Raw genomic sequence first — 18,826 nt, 5'->3', positions numbered from 1 at the left:
GAAACAACACAGCACTGGACGTGCTTCCACACCTCTGTTCAACACACTCAGTTTACCGTCTTTAGAGGGTTTTTTTCTTTTTTTAAAAGAACTAAAATAAATTCACTGATGCTACTGCTTTTTACACAATTACAAATAACCAGTGGAATTGTATAATTTTTGGAGGATTTAAGGGATTTACAAATCATAGAATTGAGGGTTGGCTCTTTTTTTTTTTTTACATTGTTTTTAGTCTGAAAAGAGTCATAACTCTGCTCAACTGATGTGAACTTTATATCATAGGTGCTGAGTGAACGTATATTTAGAGTAAAAATATTGTATAGGAATTCATTCTTTACCTGCATCCCTCACATATGCAGCTTGAGCACCGTGACATAAGTAAAGAACATGATGTAAAGTACAAAGGTAAGTAAAGGTCAGTCTCTGCAGACTTTTTTGGCCTATGAATCTGAATTTGACTATAGCACCAATAAGTACAGATAAAATAACTGAGAATGTGTCAGCGGATGTAAACAGACCAGAGGAGAGATGATTTAATCAAAGGGCAAGTTTAATGTGATGGCAGTAGAAATGCACAAAAACTCAAACAGTGAAGAATCATAGTGGTCTTACTTTAAATTAGTGACTGACCTTTTGGTGCAGTCGTTTTATATATCCCCGATGACGCTGCTGCAAAAGTAAATTAGCTCTGTTTTCATTTGAACTACTCTGCTATTTTGTCATTTTCACGAGTCAATACTTACACAGATATTTAGATTTCATTCTGAATCACTGATTGTAATCACACCAAAGTGCGTCAGGACTGCCTGCCTCCCAAAAATGAAATGAAAGGACCCTTTAAGGACAAATGACTGTATACTTTACACTTCGTTTAGAGTTGCAGCATCACAATTCAACTGAATGTTCATTTAAAGGGGGGAGGCTGTCCAAAGGACCAGCGGCTGCCTCAGCCTTAATTTTTAATCGACTCCGTCACAACAGAAATGTTTCACTATATACATCAATTATTCTGATAAATGACAGTTCACTCAGGGGCAGCGGGTTTGGCTAAATTGGCCCTGACTCTCGCTTGGTCCACGGCGTCCAGCATGTTCTTGCTGTCCATAGCCAGAGTGTGCGCAGCGGCCAGCATCTGTTTCTTGCACTCCTCCTTTAAAGAGGTGATGGCGTTCTGTTGGGCCAGCCGCATTTTACTGATCAGCTCCGCCATGTCGTTGTTTAGCAGCTTCTGGGTGCCTTCGATCTACGATAATGACAAAAAAAAAAAAGGATGAGCTCTGTCCTGGATCTCGGTGATTGGTTTCTGCCACTGTGAATATTGGCATATGCATAAACAACTTTAAAGGTGCACAGTAAGGATGGTGGGTGTCCTCCATCAGAGGTCATAAACTGCTTTATTTGTGACTGAAGAAGACTTCTGTTATTGCACAGCACGAGAAATTGTACCTCAGTCCTGATAGACTCGTGTAGGGTGGGTAATATGTCATCCACGCTGTGAATCAGATCCCTTAAAGCCATCCCAACATTCTGTGGAAAGAGATCAATAAAGAATATGAATCAGCGGTGTGACTCAGGGTTCTTGTCTTTGCAGTAAAGGGCAGGCAGTTTATCCCCGTGTACCTTGATGATGGTAATATATTGCTCTGGCTTCAGCTCCGTGATGTCATTCTTGAGTTGGACGACAACTTTGACCAAATCCATGACGGAGGTGTACACTTTATCGCCAGAGCGGTCCAGCTCGGCTGTGGGGGCAGCCTAAGCAGGAAGGAAGTCATGTTTTTAAAGCATTCATTGACATTACAGTATTAAAGGAGTAATGGCATTAACACACTTTTAATTATGAATCATTTTTAAATTTCAATGAGCAAAAGACATTTCTACACACACACAAATAAAAAGATAATGCCACCTGCACTTTGAGTCGCGGGGGCTTCTCAGGTGCTACTGCAAGTTAGAAATATGACAAAACAAAGAAGAAAATGTAACAATAAGATACTGGATTGAAAGAAAAGATATCTAGACTCTTTTTTTAATGTGATTTGTCATTTTTAAGTGCTTACCGTGTTCACTGTTGGCTTCAGGAGACTTCAAAGAGCAGACAAGCAGATGTGGAGAACATTAGTAAACATCTCACATTACTGAAGGACAAAAAAAACATCAGAAAATGGTGCATTCTGCACATGATTAGAGAAGATAAGTAAAATATGTTTTAAATATACAGTATTTGAGCCACGTTTGGGTTTAATGAAGTTGTCTCTCTTCTTTTTTTTCATATTTAGGAATAATTATGTTAAAAGTACTTAATACTTGAACCAGCAGCCAAACAAGTCACATATGTATCAATAAAATAAAGTCAAAGTAAAGAAGTTAAGCTGCCGTCTCGGCTACTATTTCCAAGATGCAAGTAAAAATGTAAATCATAAAGAGGTCAAGAGGACAAGTACAGAAAATAATTTGATATTTGGCTGATTTGTGGCCTTCATCAGGGTCATCAGAAAACATCCAGCATGTAAAGTGGCTATCAGGAACTCTTAGCTCTTTGTTTTCAAAATAACTTTCAGGGTTTCAGCTCTGAGTTTCTGCTGCCCACACAGAAGAAAAGAGCGAGGATAATAATGACATAAAAAGTTCCAGCAACTTTGTCGCTGGACCCCAAAAGTAAAAACGAGCCAATGGATGAAATATGTTAATAAAAAGGTACTTAAGCTGGTGGCTTGGGATCAACCCACCAGTGGTTGATTGGCTAAAAACATTCATCTAAGATGATACATCATCAATCAACTCTCATGCGGGTAATGTAATACATTTGAAATCTAAATAAATGAAAAGACAATTTGGGATTAAAAAGCAGCAGAATACATCCTAAAAGTACTTTTTAAAATCTATTACAACACTGTAACCCTTTTTCTGGGCAAATAATCATCTTTAACCTCAGTAGAAATTTTAAATAATAAAAGTTACAAAGTGAAAACGTGAAAAAACATTCAACGTTCTCCAGTAACACAGTAGTGCTTAAACTTACACGTATTTTTATTGACTGCCCTAAACATGGTTAAGAAACACGAAAACTACGTAAATAAGGCTAATTTATGAAACAAAAAATTATGAAACAAAGCAAAAGTTGTTGATTGATTGAACCTTAAAAGGATAGAAATGCCAAAATACTGTCATTCTGGGTTTTTTTCTCTCTTTTTACTTTAAATCTCTTTTTTTTATAACCTAATGAAAGCCTCAAGCCAAAATGTGCTGGTTCAATATTTAAACTGTTTCATATCTTATAGGTGATGCTGAATTTTTGTCAATGATGAAATGTTTCAAATCTTTTGTGATTAAAACCTACTAAGTCAAAAATGTGGGCTCACAGGGTGAAGGATTCAGTCCAAAGCTGCTCTGACACCAAAATGACTGCATGAACACCTACCGCTGGACCACCGGTGTCCTCCGGTCCCATGGGGTCCTGCAAAAGAACAGGCAGGCTCATTTTACACAGAATAGACACGGACCCTCTCTTTGGAACGGTTATCACGGGGACACTCAGTTTAAGATTATCGAGACTTTGAGCGTGAAGAAGTGGGATGACAGCGTTTAAAGACGCCTTGCCGTTCGCAGCGTCCAGGGTAAGATTGAAATCGCAAGCAGACGGACACAGAGACACGGGGAGGGGATTGACAAACGCTAGCGATGCTCTGTTTCCCACCAGGAGTCTCTCCTCCTTCTCCAGCCACTTCTTATCCTCCTTCATCTGCTCTTTCTGCTGCCGCATCGTGTCCTGTATCTGCTGGCGCTCCTTGTGCCACAGGCGCTGGGCGTCCTCCATGCTGTTGGGTTGCATCCTGGGAAACTCATTCTCCTAAGGGTGCAGCGGAGAGGAAATGAATGGAAAGAGCAGATCTTAGTTTTTAACCTTAATAGTTTTTTCTAAAAAAAAAACAAACTACCGTATTTTCTGGACTATAAGCCGCTACTTTTTTCATAGGTTTTCAACCATGCGGCTTATACAAAGGTGCGGCTATTCTGTGGATTTTTCTTCCACCGCTAGGGGGAGTGCTAACCGGAATTATAAAAAAAACTAAGACAAAATAAATGCAAAGAAGAATACACTACTTCTTCTTTAGCAGATAGAAGTAGGTAGAAGCAGATTTCAAACAGATAAATAGATAAATAAATAGCGGTTATTTTCTCTTGGTTCTGTCTCGTTTTAATCAGCAAAGTTGCTGCCGTGTTAAAAGACACTCTTAGGAAAGGATCTATTTAGGTACAAACATGTACATCATTTACAGTTCAAAATGGTTCTGCACATGTAGTAAATATCTAATCTAACAACATAAATATCTGCGGCTTGCGTATCTTTTTTTTTTTAATAAAATGGATGCGGCTTATTTACAGGTGCGGCTTATAGTCCAGAAAATACGGTAGATGGAAGTTTCATTCGCGCCGTACCCCCATGCTGCGACGCCGAGGAGAGGTGACCGGCAGAGCGAGAGTGCTCCTGGAGTCAATGGGGGACTGGTACTCGCACGGGCTGGCCAGGTCAGGCGAGCTGGCACACAGAGCTTCATTCAGCTGCACACACACACACACACACACACACACACACACACACACACACACACACACACACACACACACACACACACACACACACACACACACACACACACACACACACACACAGATCAGACCTATATCATATAAAAATCAGCATCATTAAAATGACTTAATAACGCAGGTGTACCTGAATGTGCAGACCGATACTGAGCATGTTCCCAAACCGGCCTGGCTGCATTCTTGAAGGCTTCAGTAAAGATTCATTAAAAAAAAGGGATAAAAATAGATGGTTTAAACGTGAACTGTGTGCCGCTGTGCAGCATGAACCTGCAGCTGAGAGTATCGTATCGCTCGTACCTTGGGAGGAGGCTCCGTGAAGTTGACCTTGGGTTCGAAGTATTTGGTGCTGCGCGCTCGGTCCCTTTCTCTCTCTGCATCCTCCTCCTTCTCCATCTTTTGGACGTCGCTGACAGAATTGAAACGCGTTTGTGTTACGAAAAAATGCACTTTTCAAGCTGTTTTTCTGCAGTTAATTTTAAATGTTTCATTTTGTTTAAACATGACCTGAAAGTAGAAAAAGGAGACTCAAAACAAGAAGTAAGATATTACACTGCGTAATGTATTCATTAAGGAAAACTATCAAACTATACATTTTTATAAAATGTATCTCTTAGCAGCATGTTTGTCTGGTCGCATCGTGCAGTAAAATGAACATCAAATAGAGTCTCGTAACCCTCTTAGGGCCTGATTTACTAAAGGTTTGCGTGTGTAAAAACGTGTGCAAACTTGACATCACCCGCAAACCAAAGTGCCAGCTGATCTACTAACAGCGTGCAAAGAAGACTGCGCCTCTCAAATGAGCAAAATAGCACACGCAATTCATTTAGTACTTTTGCCCTGATGAATAATCAATATGGGGCGTACCCGCCAGAAATCCCTAAATACTGGGAGGGGAAAATGCAAATATGTCCATTTACCACGCGCAATGAGATTTACCAAGCCTGAAAGTTTTTGCGGGGATTGTGATTGCGTCTGTATTTAATACGTTCAAAAGGAAGGTGCTAATCTGCCCAGTTGTTGTTGGTGCCTGATTTGAGGACTGGGGTGGGGGATGGCTCAACTTGTGGTGAGGATTCTCCACATGCAAAAGGAGAAATATTTTATTTGAATGTTAAATCGAGTATTATTCAGCAAAAGATTGCCACAGGAGGCACCTTCATTTTTTTATTTGTGATAATAAATAAATCACGTGTTTTCATGGAGAAAAAAGTGTTTCTCATTGTGCGCCTATACTTATTCTGCAGTTGTCATACCCCGGTGTTGTGCCGTATTCAGCTCCCCTGCCGTGAAAAGCACCCCCTCGTCTGACAAAAATTATATTCTCATTCAGTGTCACGTTCTGTTTAGCGTCCAGTTTTGTGTTAATGATTCATGTTTAAATGCGCTCATGGATTCCACAATAGTCATACTTTCCCACAGTCACAGATAACAAAAATCGGGTAAATGGTTATTGATGTCATTAATTAATAGCCTGCTTACTGTGTTGTCTTCCATAATATTTGTAAATATATTTAATATAAACTCCTAAGTATGTGTTTGTGTGAGTGTGTATATATAAATATATACGTGTCAGTGTGTTGTTTTTTTTCTTGGTCTACTTATCATTGAATATATGAGGGGGTGCTTTTCACGGCAGGGGTGCTGAATACGGCACAACAATTTGCCTCGTCGACTAATATCTCTAACTCCAACTCGTCAAATTTCATTTTGCGCTCGCAAACCGTAAGACACGCAACACCTCATTTAAATACTGAGGTTTGCACCTGTTATCAATTGCGCACGCAATCTTAGTTGATCACCCGCAAAACACACAACAACAGCGCGCGCAAACTTTTTCAGTACTCTTTTTAGTACTCTTTATTTAGGATCTTAGTAAATCGGGCCCTTAGACTGCAGAAACAGAACTGGACATCGCCCACAGGTTTCTAAAGGATTCCTTTGAACCCAGATTTTCGTGACTGTGGACGTCATCACGTTGGCCAGAGCTGACTCCTGGCCCCCCAGGTTAATTGATATTTGCACCATAAATGGTGCAAATGAGTGGAACCAGCAGACCGGGTGACCAGCTTGGCTCAGGGCTGGGAACTCGGTCCACGGCCGCAGGCCGCTTGTCAGAAGCCGTTTAACCTTTCTAACCTTTGAGACCAACACAGGACAGCTGTGAGTACAGTTGGGGTTTCAGTTTAGGAACTACCCTTTTCCATATTCCTGGGATCAAATCAGTTTAGTGAGCCGGATGTAGCTCCTTGGTAAGTTGATCATTCCTGCACCTCGACTCGAAGGAAGTCCAGGCCCATGTAACAAGACCTGACTGTTATGCCAATGATTCAAACACCCAAATCTACTTTCATTTTAACACGAACTGCTGAGTCATAGTTTGGCCTCACACAGGAAAGGTACAGAAACGTAAAGATGTCCCGACTCTAGTCATCCTCACAGACGATTTTCATCATCTCAACTCTCAGTTAAACAGCCTGCAGGATGCACTTGTTTTCCCACCTGACTGTACTGTATGAATGAGTACCTGATCTTGATCACGAGCTCAGTGAAACTGGGTCGGTCTTTGGGGTCGTAGGACCAGCAGCGGGTCATCAGCGAGTAGAGAGCGGGGGGGCAGTTGTCCGGTTTCGGCAGCCTGATGCCCTGCTCCAGCTGGTTGATCACGTCTCTGTTTTCCAGCCAGAAAAATGGCTGCTGACCGGCACTCATGATCTCCCACACACACACAGCTGCAGAGCAACACAAAACACAGACACAAAGAAAACACTAGTCCTTTAATGCATTATTAATTATGGAAATATATGATAAGAATACAAAAGGAATATGTAATGTAATACAGACGGTAGACCAACAGTAGGGAGACCTTTGTGAGTATGAGGATCAACATGAACCGGTGATGCAACACCACTTTTTTTTTTCATAAATACTGCAGGACGCCCTGCAGCGCAGCCACAACTGTGCTAATGCTCCTGGTGCTAAAACTAGAAAGTTAACGGCTGTTTAATCTGTAAAAACTAGAAATGGGTCTAAATATTTCTGTCTTACGTCAGAACAAAAGTCTAAAAAATAAGCCTTACCATGAAGTCCTTCAATCAATAAAGTACCCTCAATTAAAACATGATAAAAACGAATCATCAAAGACAAAAAGAAAGACCCTGGAGAGTCAAGAGTATCAGGATAATTAACGATTACATTATGGAGCAAGTGAGCGCTTTGAAATTCCTGGGAATACAGCTGGAATTTCATCATAAAGGGAGCAAATGTGAATACTATCTTTACAGGAAATTAACTCAAAGGCTGCACTTCCTGTGCAGACTTGGACCATTTATATCCATGTGTTATTTTTTCTATACATGTTGTTTAAAAAATGTACGATATGCATTAATTTAATCGATGAGAGCGATGGCCCCAAGTAAACGTCTTGTGTTCTTGGTTCACGCTATAATAATTATGTATACCTTTGTGCTGTCAGTCCATCATGTATTTAAAGGCACTCTATGTAGTAATACGTTGCATTACATTATAAAAAAATGTGATGTAACAATACCACTTCTTACCACATGGGGGCATACACAATATATGTGTTGATGACTGTTGTTCGGCACATGTTGTAACCCCCCCCCCCCCCCCCCCCCACCAAATCCACTTTGTTGCTTTTATACCAGGGAGTGGCACATACATGCTCTTGTGGTAGCCTGCCCCCATGTGGTCATGGGTGGTATTGTGAGTGCTAAGGGAGGCTTATGCTCCATACAGTTATACAGGCTGGTCACCTCCCAGGTCATTCTGGGAGTGGACTACAGTCGTGAGAGCAGCGAGGAAAAACACGCCACTAATGTGCAACGGGACAATAATTTATAGAGATGTGTTAGAGATTTTGCAGTTTTAAACACATTTTGTTGGTCTGAAAACAGCATAAGTCCAACAATTTATATCAGTCGGCTGTTCAAATATAAAGAGACCATCAAAGTCATGGACAACATGAACCATATCATCATCGTTCGTGCTGCATAATTCTGTAAAGCTAAAGACAACTTTAGTGCGATGTCTGGTGTCTTTGTCTACCCTTGACCTAAAGGTTATATCAAAATTATCAGTTCTAATAGTTAATCAAATGTTATGGCATCTGTATACACAGTCGCCGGCTGCTTTCCATCTGAGTACATTTTTCTTTCTTTCTGCTCTGTAAAACATGGCTGTGCTGATATAGATAAATGCACCACACACTCACCAAACATCCAGACATCACTGGCGGGAGTGAAGCGTCTGAAGTTGATCGATTCCGGGGCCATCCACTTGATTGGCAATCGAGTAACAGACGCTGCAGAGATATCGGAGGTCAAGATGTCAGTTTATCACTCCGGGGACACTCAAATTACCTTAAAAGTTTTTACCAGTGACTCTTTGATGATTGAATTTTGAAGAAACCGCACATATTGGCAATTGAACACTTTATTCATTTAACAGACAGGAGCCTCAGTAGCATGCGGAAAAACCGGACACAGCCACAATGGCCTGGCCCCTCCCCCTCGTGCCGGTCACCAGCCTGCTCACACACTGCTGTGGGATGGCATCCTCCTCTTCAGCCAGCGTTGGTCTCCAGTCAGCCAACGTGGTTGTGTTGGTCACTCTGGCACAAACAGCACATCTTAAATGATCCAACAAGTGTTCAATGGGCTCGAGGTCAGGACTGCTGGCATGCTATCCCATCCTCTCCACTCCCAAATTCTGGAGGTAGTCTCTGATAAACCCCCCTCTGTGAGTGCGAGCGTTGTCATCTTGGGGAATAGAGTTCGGTCCCAGACTGTGGAGATATGGGATTACCCCTGGGTGCAGAATCTAATTTCTGTATCTCTCTGCATTGTCTCCAATGATGACGAGCCCCGTTTTTCCAGTGAGGGAGGTGCCGCCCCACACCATCACACTCAGTTACTCTATCAGTGCAGCAATTAGCCTAACGTTCAGCACATCTTCTCCACACTTTGACCCTAGGATGCCGTCATCGCTGAACATACCTTTCCTCCACAAAGAAGAGTCAATAGCAACAGCAAAATAAGCTGTGGTAAATTATTTATGGGCACAACCCACATACTCAGCTCGGCTGCTCATCCCACAAATGCACGTTCCTTAACGTGTTACTATTTAAAACAGGGAATAAACAGGCTTCCAATGGTATGAGATTTATTGCCAAGAACACATTGTTACAACAAAGAAATAATCTACCAAACACAAATGTCCTTACGTTTTGTTCCAAGTTAGCTTAAATGGCAAACGCCTGATATCAGACTGTCCAGCCCACACTTTAAACTTTCCATCTGTGACATGTTACCTTTGTAGTATTCTTCATCCTCTATGTATCTTGAAAGACCGAAATCTCCGAGCTTCACGCAGTCCGGGCTGGCGACTAACACGTTCCGAACCGCAATGTCTCTGAGAGGAAACCGAACCAAGAGGAAAGGAAAAGTTCATGTAGAGAAACTCCAACCAATGAATCAAAATACATATTTAAACATGCATTTTTTAGGAATAAGCAGCTGTCACTGCTGCGGCTTAATCTGTATGTTTGATCCCTACTCTGAAACAACACAAGAAAAATGTTTACATTATTCATGCGGGGTGTTCTCTTCCCAGGAGCTTGATTCTGTGATAGGGTTCTCTGCTACCTGAAGCAAAGTGATAACGCTGTTTTCCTGCCACTTTACTACTTTCTGAATTGTTGTGTCTTAGTAAAACATTACAATTTTGTCTTCTTTTTTTACACTTTTTGATTCTTTTGAAACAGGTTCCCAGTTGCTACTGTCAGAATCCCTGTGTTCTATTTTTTCTGTATTTGTTTCCGCATGAAATCCACAAAAAAACATTGCATGGATGCAACAAGGAGTTGCATTCAAGTAATACGTGTTTAAGAAAGGCTAACACACAATTGGAAAAGATTTTGGAGAGAAACAATTCAGAGTCGTCCTGTTCAAAATAAGTCCTTAGTTTTATGCAAAGCGAGTTACGGTACCTGAGAGCATGCTGCAAAACAAAATAGGAAATGAGTTTCTGATAGCGGTTTCAAAACCAGGGAAATTGGGAATTTCAGATAGAGACAGTGAGGGACATAAAATAACAAATGGACCATTTACAGGGAATATACAGGGAATATGAAAGGACAGTTGGAATGAGCTTGTTCAGGACCACAGACAACTACTGGAGAGGTTGTAGAGTGGTAGAGACAATACACACGGCTATTGACGCTGTCCTAAATTGTCATTTAATCAGGAACACTAACACAAAGTGACAAACAATTCTAACAAGTCATTTTCAGTGAGAGCCTTTCTATCGGTGTGTAGGAGCTTCTTTACCACTGCGTGCCTCTTATGTCACAGCAAAACTAACTGCCATGTCGCCCTTTCTAAAGATGGCAGTTTAGGATTATTTTAATATGCGTTTGTTTATTTAGATAATAACGAGAGCATCCCTTGAGATTCGATTGATAAAATGTGATTGTTTTTGGTTCCGTCTCTCACCTGTGTACCACATTGACCCCTTCCAGGTAGACGAGGGCTTTGCAGATCTGCAGGCTGAACAGCAGCAGGGTTGTGTTTGTCAGCTTGTTTTGGTTCTGGGTCAGGTAGTTTCCGAGCTGCAGAAACGTCAGTCATGAATCTGTTTGTTATTTATCACTGGCATGCAGCATTGTCACTGCTGAGATAAAATAAATAGCTTAAGATTGGATCTTGATGTGACACCATCTCACACATTCCTCATCAGGAAATCAGGGTTTGCACGAACCTCTCCGTGCTGATAAAGCTCCATGATAATCCAGACTGGATCCTCTTCGATGATTCCAATCAGCTTGACGATGTGGGGATGCTTCAGGTTCTTCATAATTACTGGAGAATATGCCAAGTACATACGAAATGTTACTAATTATGAGCAAAAGCTACCACTGCCTTTAATCTAATTTTTAATTTGAAAACAATGAAAATCATCTAATTAAACTGGACAGATACACCTCTGAAGAACAACAGCATAACTTTTTTCACTGTGCCATTCTTGATAAATAAAAACATGAAGCTTAAAATTATTATTTTTTAAATCATGTGGGCAATCCTAAGTACCCCCATGAGTCCATAGTGTGTAGATTCATGTTTAGCAGCAATAACTGGATGTAGTCGCTTCCTGCATAGGTTTCACTTCTGCTTTCCCATTACACCATTTCATTTAGTTAGAAGTGATTCTATATATATTATATTATATATATACACATATATGTGTGTTATATATCAAACATGGCAATGGGCGTTAAGGAAAAACGACTCTACTCTGGCCTCATCTATCCATACGACATGGTGAGTTTTTTGGTTTGTTCAGATGCAGTTTTGCATCCATGCATTTCTCTGAGCAATGCATGGTGTCTTGGTCTTGTGTTTGAGTCTTGCTCGTTTCCTTTTTGCATTTCTCTAGCTTCCAGGTTGAAGCCAACATGTTTCTCAACTAACCAACGGGTACTGACTCCAAAAGTGAGATCAAACTGTAGAGGAGTTGAATTTGTTTGTACCACATCAGGTGAAATTATGTAAAGAAATGTATATCAGTGTAATTAGGTGAATTTACTTTTGTTTAGTAGCTAGCACAGCAGTAGGTAGCTGTCATCATGTTTACAACTTTTGCTTCTGTATTCACTTCTGATCATAGCTTCTGAGCCGTGAATAAAGACCTAGTCGCTGTGACAGAACTGTTTTTTTTTTAAGAAAAACACCATTACTACTCCTGCCTCCTGTCCTCCTACATTCCAGTCCTCTTCACCTGAAACCTAACACATGGTCTGAACCTCAAAGTAAATTTGCTGGGACATCCACTCCTGGGATGATTGGCAACTGTCTTGAATGCCTTCCAATTGTGAATCATCTTTCTCACTGCTGATGTCCATTGATCTCTAAGGCCATTACTTATATATTTCCTTCTTGGCATTGTGTTAACATAGACCTGAACATTCCAGACCAACAAACTGCCATAATGTCTGCTTTTTTAGAACTCTGCACATCTGCTGATGATCAATTTACCAAGGCCAAGTGACTGGCAGCACTTCACTGCCATTTACACTCTAAAATATGTATTAAATACATTGAAAAAATTGAAATAAACTGAAAAAATATATGCAAACATTGATGCTCTTCAGAGATTGTATTTGCCTAATACTAAGGCCCACTTTCAGCGTACCTGCTTCACTCATGAATTTCTCCATGACATCGGGTGAACAGTCCTTGCAGGTCTTAACTGCCACATTGACCCTGTCGCCATTCTGTAAAATTAAACAAAATAAAATAAAATAAAAGGTTTTCTACACTTTGTTAAAAGATGTGTGGTCTGTGTAGTTCCACTTTACCACTCTTGATCTTTTGCAGCGATATTTATCTGAACTATCACACTTACATCCGTTTTGTACACTCCTTCGTAGACTTCCCCGAAAAATCCTTCACCAAGTATCCGTCCAAGTGCGATGTCATCGCGATTTATCCCATATTTCACAACTGGAGAACCACCAGAAGATGAGTAAACTCTCAAGAATTAGTTTCCACAAGCTCTGTTGTGTGAAAGCCTGGAATATTTGCTTCAGACAAACCTGATTTTGGCCTTTCATCGATCTCACAGTAGATATCAGAACCTGGAAGTGCAGATGAGAGCCACCTCCAGTCAACACGGATTTCTTTTTCTGGAATGCATGCAGAACACGTGGACTTGGGGAAAAATGTAAAAATCCATCTACTCACCCATACTATGTCTGCTTGAGCAGATGTCTCTGCTGCTCCTGGCAAAATGCAAAATGAGAGAAAGTCTCAGTCATACATTTTCAAAATGTGCAGTTCAAAATAGAAGAGCCACTCACCTTTTAGGGATCTCAGGCAAGGACGCCCGTGCACCCTTATTGTCTGTAAGTGAAATTAGTGACGTGAATTCAGTTGAATTTTAAAAATATACAATAAAAGAAATGCATCTAGACGTGCAACATCTACATATACTGTATTACTTTTTTGCATGTTTTAATCCCAGTTTAATACCTCTGTTTGGTTGGTGGATAACGCTGGTATCTGTGGCATTTTCTAGGCGGCAGTAACCATCAATAAGGTCCATCAGGTTCTCTGCCATAGGCACACTGGCCACGCTGATGGACAGACGCTGCCAACAAGTATACACACACATGGCATTCAAACTCATGCACTGGGTCACATTGCAATAATCGTTTACAACATATTGTTGTTGCACTCACTTGTCGAGCACCCTCTATGTCAATATTTAGACACGCCTTGCCGTCACTCTGGGGCAAGCATTGTATTTTCTTGATCTGTTTGAAGTCAGCTAGAAATACAGCCTGTGGCACAAAAGTTAGAGGGGTAATGAGTTTAATTATGGTAAAGCTTAATGGTCCATAAATCAACTCTGCACAGAAACACAGAAATAATCTATTCAAAACAATAAACAACGATATGTACCCATATTTTATTGACAACAACATAAAAATCATGAGGAGATGGAGTTGCTGAGTTTTTCTTATGAATGATTTGAGTTGCTAAACAACTCTTCCTTGTTATGCGTGCGAAATGTTTGCAGCTGGTGAGAAGTCTGGACTGCTGGTGGACAATCCAGTAACTGGACTACAAATCCATCCTTTGGTAATGGATGCAGTATGCAATATAGTGTCTTGCTGAAATATACATGTCTTTCCCCGAAAAAGAGGTTGCCTGAAAGAAAACCTGTGTTTACCTCTCAGCTTTCTCTTCCAGATGTGAAAGATTGTATACGGGATGCTAATGCACCCCTGTACCATCTGAGATACAGACTTTTGAACTGCAAGGTGATCCTTCTTCTCTTTAGTCCAGTTTACATGTTTTCCTAAAAAGAAGCTTTACACTTTGCATATATTGTAATTTTGCAGTAATGTTACTAAGTCCATGTAGAGATTTCCCTTATTTCCCTTATTTCCTCAGTCTGCATTCTCTGTTAAAGCTGCACAAGAATGGAACTCCATCCCTGCAACTATCAGAGAACTGGACACATACAGTTTATTTAGAGATCATTTAAATAAATGGTTGATTAATACTCAGCTCTGTCAGCACTAAAACTTAATTTGCACCTTTCTTTATTTCTGTACTTTTGTACTTTTCTGTACTTTCTGTATCTTTTCTGTACTTTTTTGTATTCTTACATCTGTCCAGGGACTACAGATGAAAAATAGCCTCTTGGCTAACTCTGGCACATTTACAGCAATGTTTTTATTGATGTGCATTGTCCCTGTCAAATAAACCAATAAATAAATAAAAATAAAATATAGACTTTCGGGGGTCATGGACATCCAATCCTAGCACACAGAGACTTCTCCAGATTCTCAGACTCTTTTGCTTTAGATGATGATGTTTTCAAAGTCTTCACAAGTTTCATAGACTAACATTATTCTGAAACTATTTGTAATCAATATGAAATTTAAAATCGATCTGTTGTATCTTTACCTCTGACAGAAACAAGGTTTTTATTTCATACCTGTTTGACCCTTTCTCAAGCCCCGTCCCCTGTTGCTAGGTTGCACCAAACGGTCCTCTTTTCCGTCCATTCCCATTGTAAAAACTGGGTTTTACACCACTTTATTTCTAATTAATGTACCAAAGAAAATCAACAGCAACTAGATATGAATAAAAAGGAACACTTCTGGTACCATGTAGTGAGTTCTTTTGATTAGTTTAGCTAATAGCATGGTGGAAGGGTTGAACTGGAAGTGTGGCCGTCCACATAGCTTTTATTTTTCGTAATTTACTGTTGGTTTTGGGAAAGGGATGAAATGTATTCATGTTATTCTCTCTGGGTAGCGGGTGTCACTTTTACAAGTGCCCCAAGCTCACCGCTTAACCATTTTAAGATAAATAAATAAAACGCTTTTGCGGTTCTAGCTATGGTTGTAGCTTGCTGCCGAGCCGACTTTGTTTTGGCAAAACAGTTTGCTATTTCGGGGATCAAAAATATGCTGCACCCTCACCACGACATGTGCAGTGTGTTCCGAATTGTTCCTTTTTACTTAAACAAAGTTTAAGAAAAGAATCCAGTGATTTAAATTTTGATACAAGGCAAGTAAAACAAATAATTATTTTTCTGATTGGGCAGTCAGTCAGGGACCAATCTGAAGGCTGACAAAGAGTCAATTATGTGTCTGACCTTCTGTTGTGAGATGATCCTCCATTTTTTTCTGTTTAGCATCGCTTACTTTTCTAGTCTTTTGCCAACCGGATTCCTCCTTTTTATGATGCGTTGTGGATAAAAAATTCAAAATATGCTCATATTTTTGACAAAGTGGTCAAATATTTCAGTATTTTATGTTTTTACTATGTTCTGTTGTAAATAAAATAGAGGCTCATGAGATTTGTGAAACATCATTGCATTCTTTCATATTTTAAATGGCATTTCTTCTTTTTTTTGGAACAGGGGTTGCAGATTTTGATATTATGGGATGTATGACTTCATACGAGTATAAATAAAGATATATATATATATATATATATATATATATATATATATATATATATATATATATATATATATATATATATATATATATATATATGACTGAATAAATGACATCACTCACTGCTGAGTCTTTCTGGGTGCGTTGGCGAATGCCCCTTCCACCAATGACCAGCTCCACTGACAGTCTCCAACTTTGCTGTTGGCAAATAAAAGTGTTTGTTCAGTATTTACTTTTTGGTTTTCAGAGTTGTAAGTTTGTTGAGCGGTTGCCTCTCACCACTAGCTCACATGGGATGACCTCTTCATCATAGTTAACGAAATCGTTTAGGGTTTCAAAAAACCTGATCATGCAGTCATCCTCCTTGAGTGTTGCGTACTGTTGAAATGTCTGCTGGATCATCTTCCGTAGGTGTCTGGACTGGATCACAAGCAGAAAAGTTAAACTGGAGTTAGCGATCACGTGATAAAAAGGTCTACTTGTTTGTAAGCTGTTACGGGTAGGTTTACCTTCATGCTGCCAATCAGCTGCTGAGGAAAGAAAAGGTCCAGACCCACCTCTTTTCTAAATTATTAATGCAAAAAAAACATTAGAAAACTGTAGTTAATAATAGAAATATTGTCACCAGACATTATGAAGGCATTGATGAACATTTACAAGCCAGATCATCTTTAAATTTAGTGTAACTCAAAGAGCATCATTAAAATTAGAGGCTTTTACATGATTTAAATAGTAAAAACTTACTCTAGCAGCTCAAAGTTAGATTTCTTCTCAAGACCTTTTGCATTCATGTCTTTATAGAACCTCCTGTGAACATGAAATTAAAGAAATCCTGTGAAAATTCTTGCACATGAACTGTGAATCAGTCCAATTCAGTTAGATGACGTCTTACTCGCAGAGAGCGGAGGAATGCAGTGACTCACCTGAGCTCCAAGCAACCAAGCTGCAGGGCCATCCCATCACTGACCTTACTGGCATGATACTGCATGTAGTCACTACGCACCTGTCGCCAATTTTCACAACCATTAGACAGAGAATTGTGCCAACATGTACAGTACCACATTCATCGTATCCGCTGCCACGCCTCATTTAACAAAGACAGGTACCAGGAGACATTGTTTTCTGGGCTCATATTAGAGGCAGCCTCATTTTGGCCACCCCTAATTTGTATCTGAGATGAACCCGAATTTTTCTGAGTACGCCCACTCGGATGCAATGACACAAACTATCATGCAATCATTTCAAATTAAAGCTGAGTGTTTCAGTGAACAGAAACGGTCTGTCTGTGGATCAGTGGGTAGAGTGAGTTGTCCTCTAACCAGAAGGTCAGTGGATTTATCCATAGTACTTTCATGTGTCACTGACACCAATGTGGGGAATCAAGAAAAGTGTTGATGTTTATAAAGAGTGAATATAAATAATAGAAGTACTGGAATATGAGTGTGTTTGGATGGATGAATGGATCAGTAAGCAACCTGTTGTAAAACTCGTTGTAGAACCTCTGAGGTTTTTAATTTCCTGGGGTTTTATTGCTAAATATTTTCAGGTTTCCCATTATGTCACAACGACCAGGCAAGACTGAATCCCGATCTTTCCCCTGAGCATCAGCCGTCATTCGCTGCACGTTTGAGGAGTTTTTTGGTTTTAACTGCTAGATTTAAAATAAATTGCTCTCCTGGGGAAAATAAGGATGTCTTTGTTCCGGATCGTAGCTAAAAACTGTGACAATGATATAACTTCCGATTAAATGTATCTCTATTCCAGCTACATGTTTTTCTTTTAATAAATAAATACTTCAACCTGTAGTAATAGGAACAATGTCAATCATGCTAATTTAGATGGTAATTTCATGTAAATGAGCATCTAAATTTGTGTCTTGGGCTGCTGGGTTTTCTCTGAATCATTGACACTTGCACCACTCCCTACCGTCTAGAATTATTTATTTTTTGGTTTTTAGACATTGCTATTATGTGATTACAGTGATATTATGATATTGATAAATGTTCAATATATTGTGCGGCCCTAGCTGTCATATTACCAAAATGTGGTAAACACTACCACTTAAGAACAAAGATAAGCACAGCAAGTAAATTCTGTACCTGCTGGTAAAAATACAGAAACGTAGATCTGTCAGCTTTGAATTTCTCCAGGAAATTAACAGGAACGTAGCGGATCCGGAGGTCATACCTGCAGCCAAGAAGAAACACAGCGGGACGGGTTTGTAAAATATTATAGGGATGATGTCTAGATGTCAGTCAACCGATAACATTGATACTTTTTAGTTTACAAGATAAAGTCAGAGAGAAATGTCCTTTATTACTGATCTGCACCTCCACTCAGCTTCCACGTGATTGCTCTCGTAACGTTGCTCCACCTCACCCACGGTCAGGTCTGGATGGAGCCAGTAAAGTTCTTCGGACTTCAAGTGCTTCAGCATGAGACCATAGCATCTTGTGAGCTCGACATTTGGCCCCAATCGACCGCTGACCAGAATTGACTGAATGATGGCCTGAGGGACAATGAAGGAGAAACACTTTTTTTTCCCATCTGGTAACAGATTGTACATCCTGGCTGAAATGTATTTCCCTTCTGTGTGATTTTTATATTATATATTACATTATAAAATATATATTATAAAAATATATATATAGATATAGATAGATAGATGATAGTATAGAAGCGTTATTTATCATTGCATTACATACAGTGTATACATATATA

The 18,826-nt window shown here is 39.9% G+C and overlaps 1 protein-coding gene across 2 annotated transcripts in view; it reads right to left on the bottom strand.

The window, feature by feature from the left end:
• Nucleotides 1-532: 532 nt before the first annotated feature.
• ptk2bb (protein tyrosine kinase 2 beta, b) overlaps nucleotides 533-18,826 on the bottom strand; it is a 30,638-nt gene continuing 12,344 nt past the window's right edge. For both annotated transcript variants that reach the window (XM_061707263.1, XM_061707261.1), the window contains exons 3-31: nucleotides 18,436-18,614; nucleotides 18,205-18,292; nucleotides 17,029-17,108; nucleotides 16,850-16,912; nucleotides 16,615-16,669; nucleotides 16,385-16,525; nucleotides 16,229-16,303; nucleotides 13,865-13,966; nucleotides 13,656-13,773; nucleotides 13,484-13,526; nucleotides 13,368-13,405; nucleotides 13,220-13,261; nucleotides 13,030-13,127; nucleotides 12,817-12,898; nucleotides 11,386-11,486; nucleotides 11,121-11,236; nucleotides 9,938-10,038; nucleotides 8,840-8,929; nucleotides 7,133-7,337; nucleotides 4,906-5,014; nucleotides 4,736-4,795; nucleotides 4,441-4,563; nucleotides 3,698-3,850; nucleotides 3,422-3,457; nucleotides 2,061-2,085; nucleotides 1,910-1,944; nucleotides 1,621-1,755; nucleotides 1,447-1,527; nucleotides 533-1,243 (exon numbers count right to left, since the gene is read on the bottom strand). In XM_061707263.1, coding sequence (XP_061563247.1) covers nucleotides 1,025-1,243; nucleotides 1,447-1,527; nucleotides 1,621-1,755; nucleotides 1,910-1,944; nucleotides 2,061-2,085; nucleotides 3,422-3,457; nucleotides 3,698-3,850; nucleotides 4,441-4,563; nucleotides 4,736-4,795; nucleotides 4,906-5,014; nucleotides 7,133-7,337; nucleotides 8,840-8,929; nucleotides 9,938-10,038; nucleotides 11,121-11,236; nucleotides 11,386-11,486; nucleotides 12,817-12,898; nucleotides 13,030-13,127; nucleotides 13,220-13,261; nucleotides 13,368-13,405; nucleotides 13,484-13,526; nucleotides 13,656-13,773; nucleotides 13,865-13,966; nucleotides 16,229-16,303; nucleotides 16,385-16,525; nucleotides 16,615-16,669; nucleotides 16,850-16,912; nucleotides 17,029-17,108; nucleotides 18,205-18,292; nucleotides 18,436-18,614 — 2,793 coding nt within the window. In that variant the 3' untranslated portion in view covers nucleotides 533-1,024. The remainder of the gene's footprint in view (nucleotides 1,244-1,446; nucleotides 1,528-1,620; nucleotides 1,756-1,909; nucleotides 1,945-2,060; nucleotides 2,086-3,421; nucleotides 3,458-3,697; nucleotides 3,851-4,440; nucleotides 4,564-4,735; nucleotides 4,796-4,905; nucleotides 5,015-7,132; nucleotides 7,338-8,839; nucleotides 8,930-9,937; nucleotides 10,039-11,120; nucleotides 11,237-11,385; nucleotides 11,487-12,816; nucleotides 12,899-13,029; nucleotides 13,128-13,219; nucleotides 13,262-13,367; nucleotides 13,406-13,483; nucleotides 13,527-13,655; nucleotides 13,774-13,864; nucleotides 13,967-16,228; nucleotides 16,304-16,384; nucleotides 16,526-16,614; nucleotides 16,670-16,849; nucleotides 16,913-17,028; nucleotides 17,109-18,204; nucleotides 18,293-18,435; nucleotides 18,615-18,826) is intronic.

This window comes from Cololabis saira, chromosome 18, assembly GCF_033807715.1.
Source record: "Cololabis saira isolate AMF1-May2022 chromosome 18, fColSai1.1, whole genome shotgun sequence".
NCBI lineage: Eukaryota > Metazoa > Chordata > Actinopteri > Beloniformes > Belonidae > Cololabis > Cololabis saira.
Note: the sequence above shows the minus strand (reverse complement) of the source record. Positions and strands in the feature narration are given on the sequence as shown.